This window comes from Xiphophorus hellerii, chromosome 21 (genome assembly GCF_003331165.1).
Source record: "Xiphophorus hellerii strain 12219 chromosome 21, Xiphophorus_hellerii-4.1, whole genome shotgun sequence".
In the NCBI taxonomy this organism is placed as follows: Eukaryota; Metazoa; Chordata; class Actinopteri; order Cyprinodontiformes; family Poeciliidae; genus Xiphophorus; species Xiphophorus hellerii.
The window spans coordinates 21672454-21688008 of NC_045692.1; the positions used below are offsets into that span (position 1 = coordinate 21672454).

The 15555-nt window shown below is 37.4% G+C and overlaps 1 protein-coding gene across 1 annotated transcript in view; it reads right to left on the reverse strand.

The window, feature by feature from the left end:
* The window catches only part of LOC116712028 (cadherin-12-like), a 150310-nt gene that overhangs the window by 44031 nt on the left and 90724 nt on the right, over nt 1–15555 (reverse strand). The window contains exons 5-6 of the mRNA XM_032551693.1: nt 10830–10997; nt 6517–6704 (exon numbers count right to left, since the gene is read on the reverse strand). Coding sequence (XP_032407584.1) covers nt 6517–6704; nt 10830–10997 — 356 coding nt within the window. The remainder of the gene's footprint in view (nt 1–6516; nt 6705–10829; nt 10998–15555) is intronic.

Here is a 15555-nt window from a genome sequence, read left to right on the forward strand (position 1 = left end):
CGCGAGCAACAGCGTCGGCAGGTAAAAGCTTACATTAGGGAATGTTGTGTAGCTTCCTGTGTGGGCGGCTGTCTCTTCAACACGTGTGTGTTACACGTTTTGCAAGAGAAACATAGCACATTTTAGAATGAGGTAAAACTTTGTAATGATGCAAAGCATATTAAGGCCATTGTAGAAAAAAAAATGCAAAAGTAGTATGAAATTTCCATCAAAAACTCAGAAAGTTTCAGATTAATCTCAGAAATTTCCAGAAAAAACGTGGAAATTTCTGAGTTTGAAAAGTCCAAATTAGCAAGAAAAAATCTCCAAAATGTTTAGATTAATCAGAAAAGAAACTTAAAAAAAAAAATTCAAAAGTTTAAAATTTGTGAGAAAAAATTTAGAGATTGTCTGAAATTTTCTAGAAAAAACTGGGAAATTTCTGGGTATCAAAAGCTGAAAAAGTCCAGCTTTTTTCACTTCTCAAACTCAGAAATGTTCAAGCTTTTTCTAGAAAATTTTAGACATTAATCTAAAATTTTTTTTTGGTAGCAATTTTTTACCTTTAGGGCTCTGAGATTGCCACTTTTTTCCTCTATAAAATTTCAACATTTCTGAGTTAATTGGTGGAAATGTACTCCTTGTTTTGTTTTTGGCCATAATAAGCTGTCGTATAGAAGTGTACTTGTACTACAGACTCTTATAGCTAAGGCATATAATCTAAGTAAATGAAACAGTTTGTAAGTTATTAGGCAGAATTTATCTTTCCTGTTTAAAGCTGCAAACAAAAGCAGTCGGAGCGAGTTCACTGAGTCTGAATCTCTGAGTAATGACAGGTTTAATTCTGATTATTGTGGCAAAACAGTCACGTAATCAGGCACAGGTTCATTTCCTTTATTCATACCTCTATTAATGCCCATTTTGTTGATACTTGCCATTATTCTAAGAGTAGGTGTATATTGGCCCCTGAAACACTAATGAGACTTTGTTGAGGCTCTTGTTTTATTCTCTTTTCATGCAACTCTCATAAATGCACATTACCCACCCACTGTCATCAAGCTGGAAGCTTTGAGCGCCTAAAGTTAACTAATATCATCATGTCCTCGCCTTCTGCGGCCATGCCTGTGGGGAAAGCAGGATATTAATTTTATTAATGTGTTTGGACATGATTGATCTGTAAGATTTTAACTGTGCACACACCCTAAGGAGATGGGGTCATGCCAGACCAAGGCCACATACACAAATGAGAAGATACTTTCTTAATGGGCAGACTTTTATGAAGCAGAAAGTCCTGACCACGTTATGAGAGCTGACATAAAGACTGATGGAGGATTTCACGTCTGTTTTTGCCGTAAAGCAGAACTGAAGTTCAGACTGACTGATAAAGTCACCTCAACAGCTACTGTTCCGGACAATCAGGCTTCTGAAGTTAATCTACTTAAAGTTGGGGTTTTAATGATTAATTTAAATTGATATTTTTCTGTTTGAACTGATCATACAATTATGTAACTTAAATGTTTGCAATAAATATGTCATGGTTGCAACATTTTGCAGTCATGATGAATTTGCATTAATCCACTTATTAGACATTCAGGCTCAAATATGCACATTCATCTGCTAAAATATTTGAATAAAAGTTTTCAGCAGGTCGCTGATGCTTTTTGTTGAACTCAACAAACTCATATTTCTTCCAGTGTGCAAAGAACAAGAGTAAAGATCATTAGAACAGAGTAAAATTTCACCCTGAAGTTGTAAGTTCTGGATGTTCTGGTTCTTTTGTGTATTTCCTGGTTGGCAAAAAATACATGTTTGTTTACATTTCATGAAGGAAGTTGAACCCAGTGACTTCTTCAGAGGTTTTCTTGTCATTTCCTTCAATGGTTCTTGGTGCAGCGCCCCCACAGGAGAGGAGAGGAACAGTGTTCTTAAATGATTTGGTTTGTCTGACACAGTGCAGTGTGAAAGAGATCTGCAGCAGCTGCAAATGCAACAAAAGTTGCAATTTTGGTCCCCAATCGAACCGAGTCTGCTGGACAATCAGGTGTGAACTGGAGAATGAGCCCAGAACACTCATCTTAGTTGTTTTAGAATGGGTCAAACAGACTGATACTACGTGTGCTGTTGAACATTTCTGGATGCAGTTAAATATTCCTGGAATCACCTGTTCACATATTATTCTGTGGAATGAAACGTAAAACTTTTCATGGAAAATTTGACTTTTTTAAAATTACTTTTGCGTAATATTTGAATCTCAAGATATCTGAAATGTTGGCAAGAAAATGCAGCTTGGGAAGCTGAAATACAGGGGTCAGTATGATAGATTCACTTTATCTGCCATGAAACCAAACAATTTAATGCACTCTACCAAGAATAGAGGTCAGATATTCAGCCAAACGCTAGAAGTTTGTTGATGGCCCCAAAAAGCACAAAAACCTAATTCCGCCAAGTAGAATTCTTAATCTACTTCGAGTGGACATATATGATTAAAATAATCCTAAAGTGAAAGAATATGCAAACATATTTTCAAAAATAGTAATTGATTTCATGTCAAATCTTCTTACAGTATAGCTTTTGAGCAGATTAGGACTCATGTCATTGGCTCCAGCACCATATTTCTCCCTCTAATTTTAGTTTTAGGCTCTAATGTCTTTTTTTTCTCCATTCACCTCTGGCAGTTGCGGGTCTCCTTCGAAAATGAGATGATATATCTCCGAGGGTTTATCTTGGGAGTAATAAATTTCTCTAATGTATCACACTCTTTTATGCCACTTGCCATTTTCTAAAGAGATATTATGACTCTAAAAATGCTTTATGTGGTAAAAGTAGTTGGTATTAAATGAGATACTTTTGAGAGGAGGTCACAGTGCTGTGGGTGTATTAATCCATCAGAACATATGGCAAAGCAAATGAGCCCTGACATGCTAAGTGAATGCTTTAGATAGCGCAGGCGCTCAGAAAGACTTATGTCATCGCTTTGAGATGCGCTTCACTGCTTGGACAGCAGCAACTCGACATCGAATGAGGTACAGATCACAGGTTCTGACCCAACATCTGCCTCTACATCTTTTAAAGAAGCAAATATATATTTTAGGGAAAAAAAACAAGGCAGAAAAAGGCGAGTCACATTATTAGAAGTCTAACAAACGGGTGAGTCTTTGACTCCGGGAAGTGCAAAAAACCAAACTTCCCCTTCATGCTCTCTCTCCCTCCCCCTAGTGACTGGGAATTGCTGTTTATTTTTAAACCTTCCTGCTTGTGAGACGTTTCTGTATGTGCTTGCATCCCACCTCTTCCATTCCCTGTCAGGTATGATAGCTCTTCTATTTTTAAAAAAGTCTCGCGAGCGGGGCAGGGCTCCGATGCTTCATACTGTATGTTTCTCTTTCTCTGCTGATCTGTCGAAGCACAAAGTTTTTGGACAGGATTTAGACAGCCTCTCACACTTGAAAGAAATGCCAGAGTTCAAATGCAGCATTCAACCACCGGCGCCTCCTCAGAAGTTCAGCGCTTTCCTGAGTGATGACTCTGTGCTGCTCCTCACCAAAAGAGCGTACAAAAAAAAAAATGCAAACAATGTTAAGGACGCCAATAAGTACCTTCCACTCCAGCCAAGAACAAACAGTGTAAAAATAATATATTGCTAGTATATAAATGTGTTATTATGCTATTTACAATATGAATTTTCAGTTACTTTGTTTATATGTAAAAATACATTTAGCAAGAGCGAAAAGACGCTGCTTAACCTCACCAGTAAAACATTTTCTGCAGGTAATTTACCATATAAGGAGGTGGTTCTTGGTGTGTTTTTCTGGGTAGTTACTCAGGGTGGCATAAAGGAGAGGGGAGGACACAAGCATCAAATAAAATGTCAATTTTATTCTGTCAGTTGCATCTCAAACTAGTTTTCTATTCCTTTGTGCTTATAATATGGAGAGTATTTTACATTTCATTCAGTTTAATTTACTTAGGATCCACATTTAGCTGCCGCTAATCTAACAATTCAAATAATTACATCCCTAAAACAATTTTTAGAAATTAAATAAAAGTAAAACAAACAACATGGCAGAACACATGTAAATTTAGGTTAGCCACGTAATTAACTCTGGTTCAGTTCAAACTTACATTGTTTGCTGTTTACTAAAATATTGTCTTATCTGTTGTTTAATTTTTTTTTACTGTTGTTAAATATAACATCAGTTGGCATTATGTTCCAGGATTGTACTTCGCTTTTTAACAGCATGCCTAGTAAAATGAAAATCCGTATTTTGGCTAAACAATTTATTTTGACATAAAATTACAAGTTTTCTAGTATAAACAATATTTCTGAGAAACACCAGTAGTGAATAGCTTAATTTAGCTTTAATGCGAACAGAACTGTGTGGAACTGAATTGCATTTTAGCCGATTTCCCACATTTTTATTGGTCGGCTCAGCAACTCAGAAAAGCCACATAAAGAGGGATCCCACCTACTCACGGTTCAGTATCTACAGATTCACATATTGGTAGATTTTTCTGTGTATGTAGCTCCAAATTACTCATGGAAATTTGTCTTATTTGCAGATTTGTTTGTAAAGCATATCTAAAATAGTTGCAGGAAATACAGCTTGAGAAACTGGAATAGATTGGTGCAATGCTACTTGACATGCTATATTGTATGCCCAGTTCAGGAACAGCATTCATTTTCTTAAGATAAACAGTTTCTCTCCACTAACGCAGTACGTTTATGTTGACTTGATCCATTTCATGTATTTCATGTAGGGGCATATATGTGTGTATAATAAGGTGAGTTCTTGCCCAATTATGTTTGTATGTTAATGGTACACTGTTAACTATATAACTACTGTACTGCCTTTACCTTGTAACTCATGTTAAAGCACAAATAAATTTGGGGGAAAAAAAGATAAACAGGACTGTGGGTGTTAGCTTGTGCTGCATTGCCCAGACTGGTTTCCACTGTGTATAAATGCATATTAAGGTATATTTGACATTGGATTTAGATTCAGATTTAAGCAATCGGTCCCTAATCTCTGCAAATACCAGGGATCCACTGCATATATGACATAAATGCTTAATCCTTTGAAAATGATGCAATTGAAAACTGTAAGCACTGATGATAGAGAAAGTCACCATTTGACCTTACAGGCTTACACATGAGCTGAGCAGAGGCCTGTAATGTTAAGCTTTCAAACCAACAAGGCATTACTGTATTGTTTCTTTGACAACAAACTGCCATTTGTCACCTCCTTTAATCTAAATCATGTCATACATGAAACATAATCTAAAACAAATCACTAGATTGGCTTGTTTGGTCCCAAAGGTGAAAAACAAGAAACAGTTTGACAGTTCACCTGTAGAGTGACTCTACAGCTCATTTTCCAAGTTGTTCATAGACCAGAAGTAATATATATATTTGCTCTGACAAGTTCTGGGTCTGCTGCTGAGTCATCTCCTACTGGGACATGCTTGAAAAATCGGCAGAGGGATTATTTAAACCACCACAACTGATTTCTTTCCATGCAGAAAAGTAATTGTTACTCTGAGCTCACATTATTGCAGAATAGGTCCCAATCCTCCATCCTACCACCGACTTATCAACAAGGCACCAATAAACTGAAATTATGCATCGACTTACAACCAAGAAAGAAAACGCATCACATCAAAACATGTAATAACGGAGTGAGTGAAAAGTGGAAAAATTGAGTACATGTAGTAGGGATGCAAGTTATCGATTAATGAGTTAATCTAACGTTGATTGATTATATCAACTGATTAACAATTAAACAACAAGCATCCATTTTCCCTTGTATCAAGAGGGCTGACCATCTTTCCATAACATAAAGGGTTAAATTTTTCATAATATGCTGAATTTAGAAAAACATAATTAAATATAAATATTGTCAGGTGTATTAAATACTGACTGAATTAATAGAAAATGTTGGTATTCTCACATTATTAGAAAAAAATATCAAATGTAACAAAACAGAAACTTCTTAGGTTAGCTCAATACAAACATAAAAATGAAATGAATATAACATATGATAGTCTTACTTCCCCATGAATAGAGAGATATTTATACTGTAGTACCATACATTGCTCTTTAAGTAAAATGTTAAAACTTTGACAGCCCTCAAAATTAACCCTGCTTTTTGGAGTCATGATTTTTATCCACATTTTTACAACTTTTCTGCATCATCCCCTCTGATATTCCGTCGTAACATCCTCACCATCATGCAAAACATCAATCATTTTTGAATGAGAAGTTGACGTTGCTCCATGCAGCGGTGTTGATATTTCAAAACAGAACCACATGAAGTGCATCCACATCAGACTCTGAGCCATTCCTTTCCCTTTCTAGTATGGCCCCGCCATCTTTGTTTCTGTATTATCTGGCTCCACTTAAGGATGACCAGCGCCGCCCTCTACTGGATGGCAGCCAAACTACACCATTGAAAGAAGGTGTAGGCGAGCAGTATTAGTTAATCAATTGGAACTCATTTAATCAACAATTAATCGTAAGTGGATTAATAGTTAGTGTACCCTTTGGAGAATGATCATCCCCTCTTGGTTGTGCTCATTGGTTGTGATGTCAAACATGGCGCCTCCATCGCCGGGAACGATGGTGTACTCTACTTCGGCGTTCCTCCCGATGTCCAAGTCGTGGGCCTTTATTCTGCCGACAGCAGACCCCATTGCAGAGGATTCAGGAACTCTCAGGTGGAAGAAACCTGTCCGAGAAAATGAGAGCAGAGACGGGTTTATCACCTGACATCAAAAGGAAACACAGCAAACTCCTCGCATCAATACCTCTATAGTTATTCCCTAACCCTCCATAGGATGTCTAAAAGTATTTACCCATAAGCAAAGGAGCTGTGATTCTCTCTGTTTGATGTCAAGCCTTTACTTTTTTGCATGGTATTACATGGAGTTTCATTGAAATAGCCTGAAACAAACCAGTAAGACCAAACAAAAACAGCATATCCCAGGTGCTGCAGCATTAAAAAAAATGTTCAAAAATCCACAGACAGGCAAACAGCTGACTGACTGATTATCGCTTACACCTGAAGTGGAGGGAAATTAATCATTTCTATGCCTCACTTCACTCTCTGAGATATACTTAAAGATTAGTTTCTGTCTGTGCCAGAGAACTGACAACTTCTGGGTTGCATTTCACGTCTGACACCGTTACGGGCTGAGATCATGAAACAGGCGCGAGTCATTCAGAGTCCATAACTGTATGTACGATCTGAGAAACAACACAACTAAAAGGTCATTGTTCTTTTCTCTGTTTGGACATTCATGTAGAAATGGTTAACTTCAACACATTTGAGACTTTTTTTTATTGAATGAAATTCTATAAGTAATTCAAATTGCTTCCCTCTGAACGGCTAAGCTACTTCCCGTTTTTCTGTCCTTGCACATTTTTAAATTGAATTCAGAAAAATTCCAAACATGCTTCACTTTTGAGATAACAACAAAAAAAAAAAACAGCCAAGGGCGCTTTGAGAAAATCTGATTATCTTTCTGTTTGAATTTGATTACTTTGGCCCTTATTTGACAAAATAAACTCCAACTCCATCTTGGTGTGAATGCATCATGCAAGACAGGATTAAAGATTTGTTTTTCGCTGGTGGCAAATAAATACAGCCTTTGTAAAACAAGGTTAAAATACACAATTTTGGTTTGTACTTAAAAATTGTTTAAAATCATTGCCACAAAACGGTTTTTGCAAAAAGGGAATGGGCAAAAAAAATCAAATTGCAGTATTTCTCTTGTTGTTTGACTCTAAATTGTAAGTTTTGCCACATTTTTCTCTGTATTTTGGCAATTATCAAACCAATAGATCTCAAAGCAAAGCAGTCATTTCCAGTTTTTATGGTGTACTGTCTGATTGATCAACTTTTATCTGTGGATGGTTTCCCATAAAACTGGTTCCAGTGGGTAGTTGACCCAAAGGTTCTGAAACATTTGAGCAATCTGAGCACCAACTCATTTCTGGGACAGATAAAATACCAGCCTCTGCTGTTTCTCAAAAACATTTATGCGAATTCATCACATCTCAATGCCTTATGCTCAAATAGCACCTTTCATTTCAATCTAACAGTTAATATCTTTCAATCACACAGAGCGACATTCACAGATGTTTTTTTTCAATAGTTTCTCAATATAGTGTTTGAGAATTTGATTATAGAGTTTTCCTATTCCGAGCTGATGTTCACAAAGCAACTTCATGTATGAGAATTAGTCTTAATGACAGATAAAGGAGCATTGATGTGACTAACCTACATTGTCCTTTTTAAATAAAATGAAAGCTATCAGTGCAAACTAAATGCAATCGACATTTTCTTATGTCTATTCCAGCCTAATCAGATCCTTGTCTTTGTTTGGCTCCATGGAAAGGAAAATAGCCAAAAATGTGACATTTGTGGTTTATTAGGCCAAAAGTTGACTTGGTTAGTTCATTTGATCAACTTTAACACATTTAAACATCAACAAACACCTTTATGTTGGCTTTATGATGTGGTATGGTGCTACGTCTGAGTTAGCAAAGCAGCCCCATCCCACCACACTAACACCAACATGTTTGATGGCATAATTTTTATTTTCTGAAATGCTGTAATAGATATGTGTAAGACATAACTGAAGTTGTTTCATTAAGATTTAAAAGTGTTAAGATGTTTCTTGGTTATTAGTGGTTTTTTGTTTTGAAACCTGATTATGAATGCAATTTTTGCCCAAATTTCTTCTTCCATTCGTTTTTAAGCGAAGCCTGAGCTGCTCTTTTGGCTTTTCTGTGACTTTCTGGCCCAGTTATCAATGTGTAAATAAGGCAATGTTTACACAGCAGGAAAAATCCAAACCACATTCTCAATTTTTGCTCAGTACTCCACAAAAAGCCATTGCTACTTGTTGTACTTTCTTTTTTATTAGCTTCCTTCATGTTGTTATGATATTGTGACAACGGCGTTCACTCCCATTGCTGAACTGTAAAATCTATCTGTTATCTATCTGGGCTGCTTTGCTACGTCAACCTTCTTCTTGTGTGCATGCGGGTTGCTTTGTGGTGATAAACCGTTTGCACCAAAGTTTCATTGCAGGCAGGTTTGTTAGTTGTAAGAATGACAGAGAAAAAATATTGTATTTCAGTAAAAGATCGGAAATGAGCATCAGAACCTGCTGTGTGAACGTAGCCTTTGTTGGACGGCTAGCCACTGCCAGGTGCAAAGAGTGATTATTTCTAGTTTATACAGTTCAGAATACTGGCTCTCAGATGCCAAGATGTTATTTATTTCTATCTTCTAATGTACCTGTTATTGTCAGACAGCTTCTATTTAAGTAAAATCACAATTGTCCAGATTTGGCAGTAATCAGGCCGGGGCGTGGCGAATAAAATTGAACTCAGCTTTTCAAAAAATGCTATTAGTCACAGTTCATTTGTCAGTTAACAAAGGGGGCAATTACTTTTTCACGCAAGACCAAATTAGTTTGGAGTATTTTTTCCTGTAATAAATGAAACAGCTATTTAAAAACTAAATTCTGTATTTAGCCTGTGTCTCATATCAAAACTATGACATCATGTTTGTCAAAGAAAAAGAGCGAACAAAGAGTACCGTAAATGTGTAAGAGGGAAAATCAGGAATGTCACGGGATAATGCACACAATCTTCAATGGTAATTTTTTCCTTCTCATTCCTTAAAACCTGAATGCCCTTTGTAGCGGTGAGCAGTGGGAGACAAAAGAGGATGGGATGGGGCAGAGGAGCGGGGATGCTTGGCCCAAGCCTCAGTGCTGTGACAGCATTATGGAAATATCATCTTTTCCTAGCAGCCAGAGGAGCTTGACCGTCTGACTGGCTGTATTTACATTCAGGGCAGAGCGCTCAGTGTCACCTCAAAGCACACAAAGAAGCCGCATCAATACGGAGGAGTATCTTTTGCTTTCTATTCTTGCTCCCCTGCTGCTTCTATCAAGAATATAATTAGCATACACTTTAATACATGTGCTTCAAAGTATGCAGAGAAGCAGATGTTTTGGTTTGCCTTATGTTATTTTAAACGTTGGCTCTCCGCGTGATTTAGCAAACGCCACAATCGAGGTAATCTGGTTTAGCAGCAGCTTACGGGAACAAAAATACAGAGTTTAAACACACTGACTGAATCCCTGACGCTGCAGCAACAAATCTCAAATCTGATCTAAATATAGACGGATGCCCACGAGCGAAATAACATCTACCCTGCTTTATTTGCCAGGAGTTGTAGCTGTAGATGCAATCACAACAAATAAACAGGCCACTGCTTACGACGGAGCATAATGACAAATAATGAAAAGCAATTACGAAGAGAAGTGATGATGAAAGCCCCCCTGCCTTGCTGTAATTGTGGAGTGTTTGTGTTATTATGAAATCATCTGTGAACCTGGGTAAGGTCATTGTGTTTCTACAAAACTTACGTTCATAGCAAAGTGTCAAAACGTTGTCACATTACATCAAGTAACTTCGGTGTATTTTTGAGGAAATTTATGACAGACTAAACTGAGCGTGTTTTAAAGTGGAAGGACATTCCCAGAAGGTTTTCAAGGTGATTTTAGAATAAAAGTCTGAAAAGTATACACCCGAGTTGCCTGCGAAACACTTCATAGAGCCGCTTTTCACTGCAATTCCACATACAGGAATGAGATTTACTTATCAATGTAGCAGCTTCTTTTCTGAGGGATCACTGCTTTTTGTGGGATGTTTGCTGTGACGAAAAAGTATGAATCTAGTTCCACTAGCAGATTATTTCACTTGAAATAATCTGTCAGTGGAACTCATGCTTTTTTAAAAATCAATACTAAGGTATTCAGAGTACACTTACTTTTAGAGAACCTGGGTGGGTTATCGTTAACGTCGCTGAGCGTAATGTTGACAATGGTGGTCCCAGCCAGTCCTCCCAGTTGCCCGCCCATGTCCTTGGCCTGGATTAATACCTGGTACTCTTCCTTCACTTCTCTGTCCATATTGGGCAAAGCTGTCTTTATAACACCTGGTGTGAGAGCAAGATTTATGAGAGGAGGAGGTAAAAGAGAAGGCATACAAAGTGGGGGGGGGGGAAAGAAAAAGGAGATAGCGGGAAAGAGCGGTTGGGACATAAAAAGAGAAAGAAATTGAGGGTTATACACAAGGCAAGCAGGGAGGCGCTCAATTTACTTCAAAATGCACAATATATGGCCAGCAAAGAAGCGCACTCCTCCGCATGGAGCTGCAGAAGTATGAGGCCGAAAATGGAGGTCACCTTACAAACTGGAAACACTTGACATTCAATACGGAGCACTGGTGAAGCCATATAATGACTCACTGGAGGATCTGAGACCCTGAGATCAGAGAGGGTTTATACTGCAGATTAATAGTGGGGTCAATGGGAGGTTGGCAGGCTAAGGAGAAGCATGCAGCACAGGTTGGACTCAACTTCCTTTTTCCATTATTCCATCAATTACATGGAGATGCTCTTCCATTTGATCCACAGACCTGTGAGACGCTGATTGTTTTTGATATTTTTGCCATCGTTCTTTGTGGCACACACACAGATTTGTTCATGTCGTCCCGGGTTGTTATAGTTTAGGTCTTAATTTATATTTTGTTGTAATTGTTTGTTTGTTTAATTCGTTTTTAGAGTGTGTTTAACCTAAGGTAAAGATTTTTTAGTTTTAGTTTAGTTTTTATTAGTGATAGAAGTAGTTTTAGTTTTTTCATACTTTGCTTCAATTGTAGAATTCAGAAATCTCAAAGTATCGTATTGTGATTACTAAACATTGATTGGGTGATGAGTACTCAACAGAAGATATCATTTTCAAAAATATATTTAATTATTGTTGGGTGGAATTAAAATCAGTTTCACATCCATTTGAAAGACTAATAATCAGATCCATAAACACAAAAACAAAGGATGTTCTATCTGTGATTTCAGTATGTTTTAGTTAGTTTTATTAATACCTAATATAGTGTCAGTTAGCTAGTTTTTCCTCTAGCTAACTGGGATTAGGTAGGGAATAAATTACTGTTTTTATTTATTTCAGTTCATAACTGTTATTCCGTTAGTTTTAGTTAACTACAACAACTTTGCGTCCCTTTGTTCACCTTTTACCTCCCAGCGCTTCTCCCTCCGTTCCTCCTGCGTGTTTGGAGATAGCGGCAGCCCCAGCAGGACAAACATTTGCTTGAACAGTTTCACTCTTTTTCTTCTACCATCAGTTTGAAATATAATCACAGTAGGTGCTCTGCAAAGCTGTGGGATGAGTAGCGCGATCAGCAACAGATTCCACCTTATCTGGCTGTGTGATATGCATGAACCTATTTCCATATGCATTGAAATGCCCCAGATAGCAGAGGAACAGCAACACAGTTCTGCCGGTGCAAAGTTATTTCAGATTTAGAGCAGTCATGCTCCATATACCACCTCCACCCCGAGCCCTTTTCACCTGCTTTTGACACAGTTTATCAACAAATAAGTGAGAGAAATAAATTCTGTCAATGCAGCAGAAACAAATGCTTTTGTTTTATTTTTCTTTTAGGGACCATCAGCAGCTCAGTTTGAACCATCAGCTGCAGAACGCTGGCTGCCCACAATCAGAGCATCGGGGATACAGTAATTTCATGGCTTTAACTCTCGTTTTGATGCACTGCAGTGATATAATAGCATTCTGCCATCGCAACTGTACTTGGAAGATGCTGCATATTTATGAAGCTTTGTCTGACAGAGATCTGCAGAGTATTTTACATCTTCAGAATTATTGACACTGCTGGTAAAGATGAGGATAAGAGCATTTTTTATGCAGGATTTCGTTCCAATTTGTTTCTGGGGGTCAACATGGGAGCAGGGGCGGTTCAAGACGGTTTGGTGTCCTGGGTCAACATGCTCCATCCACCGTGAGGCATCATTTAGATCAGACACACACTTATGTATTTTAATATTCTATTTGGAAAGAAATGTGAAAGAAACAAAAACACTCAAAACAAGGCAGAAACATACTGTACGCCATGCAGTTAAAAGTGTGCAAAAATTACATAAAACTAAAGTGCGTTACAAAATTATGTGCAGTTTGTTTGCCTTTTGATCAAGACAAAATGTCTCTGCATAAATGTCAAGAAACATAAAAAAATGATTTAAGACAGTTTACACTATTACACCTCAAGAAACACAAATTAAATTGCACCATTCTAGAAAGTTTTTGTTAAATAATTACCTTTCAAACAAAAGATAAGCTACATATTTAACTGCACAATTGTTTGCCAGTGTAGCAGCTTATGCCGCTCTGGGCAGCTGTCCACTTAGCCCATTTTTATTTTTTTTTATTAACAATGTTCTGGTATTCATCCACAAAATGGCCTTCTGCGTCACACATCCTCCATCGAACCCAACAGCTGGATTTGTTTCTCCAGTATTTGTGATGTTTACATTCAGCTTGACATTATTTCTTACGATTAATAATTTAGTTAAGTGCAGAGTGAACTACATACATTACTGCTGCTAAAAGATGCATTCGCTGACATAAGGTTTTGGATTGGTCCACTCTTTTTTTTTGCTGTATCTGCATGACAAACTTTAATGTTCCCAGGTAGCTGAGAGTTCTCTAGGTTTTGTTTCTGTGTCACTTTATATAGTTTCCCAACAGAACGTTGCATGTTGTGCACATAGTTCCACCCATGCATAGGACCGTACCAGATATTTACTGTACATGCAGATTCTGATGTAAAAGGCTAATCGGCTATTTTAACATCTTCTTGTGAAATCCTAAAATACAGTATTTGTGAACCAAATTATGTGTGCAGATTCAAGACAAGTTCAGTGGGGTAACACTGAATAGATTTTTTTTACCAGACCAGAGACCAGAGACAGCTTCAAAAGCAGGAAGTGGACTTCAGTGCAAGGCATTCTGGGTAAATTCAACCAAAATAAACATGAGAGTCCAGCACTATCTGGAGAAATGGCTTGTGGTCTTTTTCCAAAGACAAAAGAGAAATCCTACAACCACTAAATTCTTACACTACTTCATTTTGTTTACAGTTTGTGAAGAAGTAAGTTCATGTATTCTTCAGAAGTTTTTGTGTTGTTTCCTTCAGTGGTTCTTGTTGCAGCGCCACCACAGGCTAGGGTTGCAATTGAACTGAATTCAACATTAAAAGCTTGGCCTAAACTGGATCAAAAGAGCAATGGTGCCATGTTGCTTTCTACTGTATTTGACTAAAAAAATCATCAACTTTAATCTTGGCACAGAAAATTATGACTTATTAATTATTGAAAGTTTAATTTTTACCCATAAGTGTGTGTTTACTGTGCCTAATCACATATGGATAGATAACTTTGACATGTTTTCTACTGGAATGGCATAAGATACAGTTTAAGAACCCATTTCCCTAATTATCTCTAAATCCTTCTCCTCAGGCTGAAGTAGATGATCTGCTTAACAGCTGAGACATCTAGGGAATTACTGTGCATTTTAAACAAGTCGGAAAAACACAGTAATAAGCTGTGAATGTTGGCATTAGCATGTTAATTTAGCGTTAGCTTTGTTGTAGCTTATGTTGCAATATGGTATGGCTCTAAGCCAATATGACAGATAGCATCTCTATGCTAACTTTATTTATGTGCAATATTAATAATGGATGAAAAATCAGGATTTAACTTTTCCGCATTACTAAAATAATATACAGCTTTTCAGCTGACAAGTGAATGGTTGCAGTTTCAGGCAGTACACCTAGAAAGAGGCCAGATATTAAAAAGTTTGAAATGTGCAAAGAAAAAACATAGGAGATACTACAAAGTGAGATATTGGTAATAAAATGTGCCAGAAGTCCTTTACAGTTTAAATGATACATTTGTGAGATTGCACGTCTGGATATTTTCCAAAGTGTAAGTGTTAGGCTCTATTCCTGTACCAGAACGACATCCCCCGGGTGCAGACTCATCATGAACACCTTGAACAGTGTCCAGAGTACACATCTGAGACAGTGAGGAAGAAGCTGCAACTTGGCTGCATCGAGTCTGGACCTGTGGGATAGCATGGCAAACCGTCATGCTGTGACATTGTTACTTTTACTTGCCTTTCCAATAATTTTTTGTTGTTGTAAATGAATCAAAAAGTTTAATTTTTATAGTTTGTCATTGTTTTGATCTCAATTCTTGATAGACAAAGCTCAGTTTTTATAAATTCTGATATTTTTAAGCAGTAAATCAATATGATTCATCTACTTGTGGCCTTTCTTGCATTTGGGTCCAAGTATCAACCTTCCAATCCAGAACAGTTTTCCTCCCTGAAACCCCAATAAAGGCCTCAACCGATTTCTCTAAATGGAGATGTATTGTGCAAAATTCACACTTTGTACATTTTTGTACTTCCATTTGGGTTTGACTGATTCTGAAATCAGTCCAAACATTTTTAAAAAACACTGAGACGGTTTTTGGCAACAAGTTAATGATTTTTGGTGTCTGGAAAATGAGCCATTTCAAAAACCTCCAGAATGTAACATCACAAAGCTGCCTGCACCGCCTGTTACCTAGCAACCCCAGCTAAGCTTCAGCACGTTTTGTCAGCTGATTTTAGTGC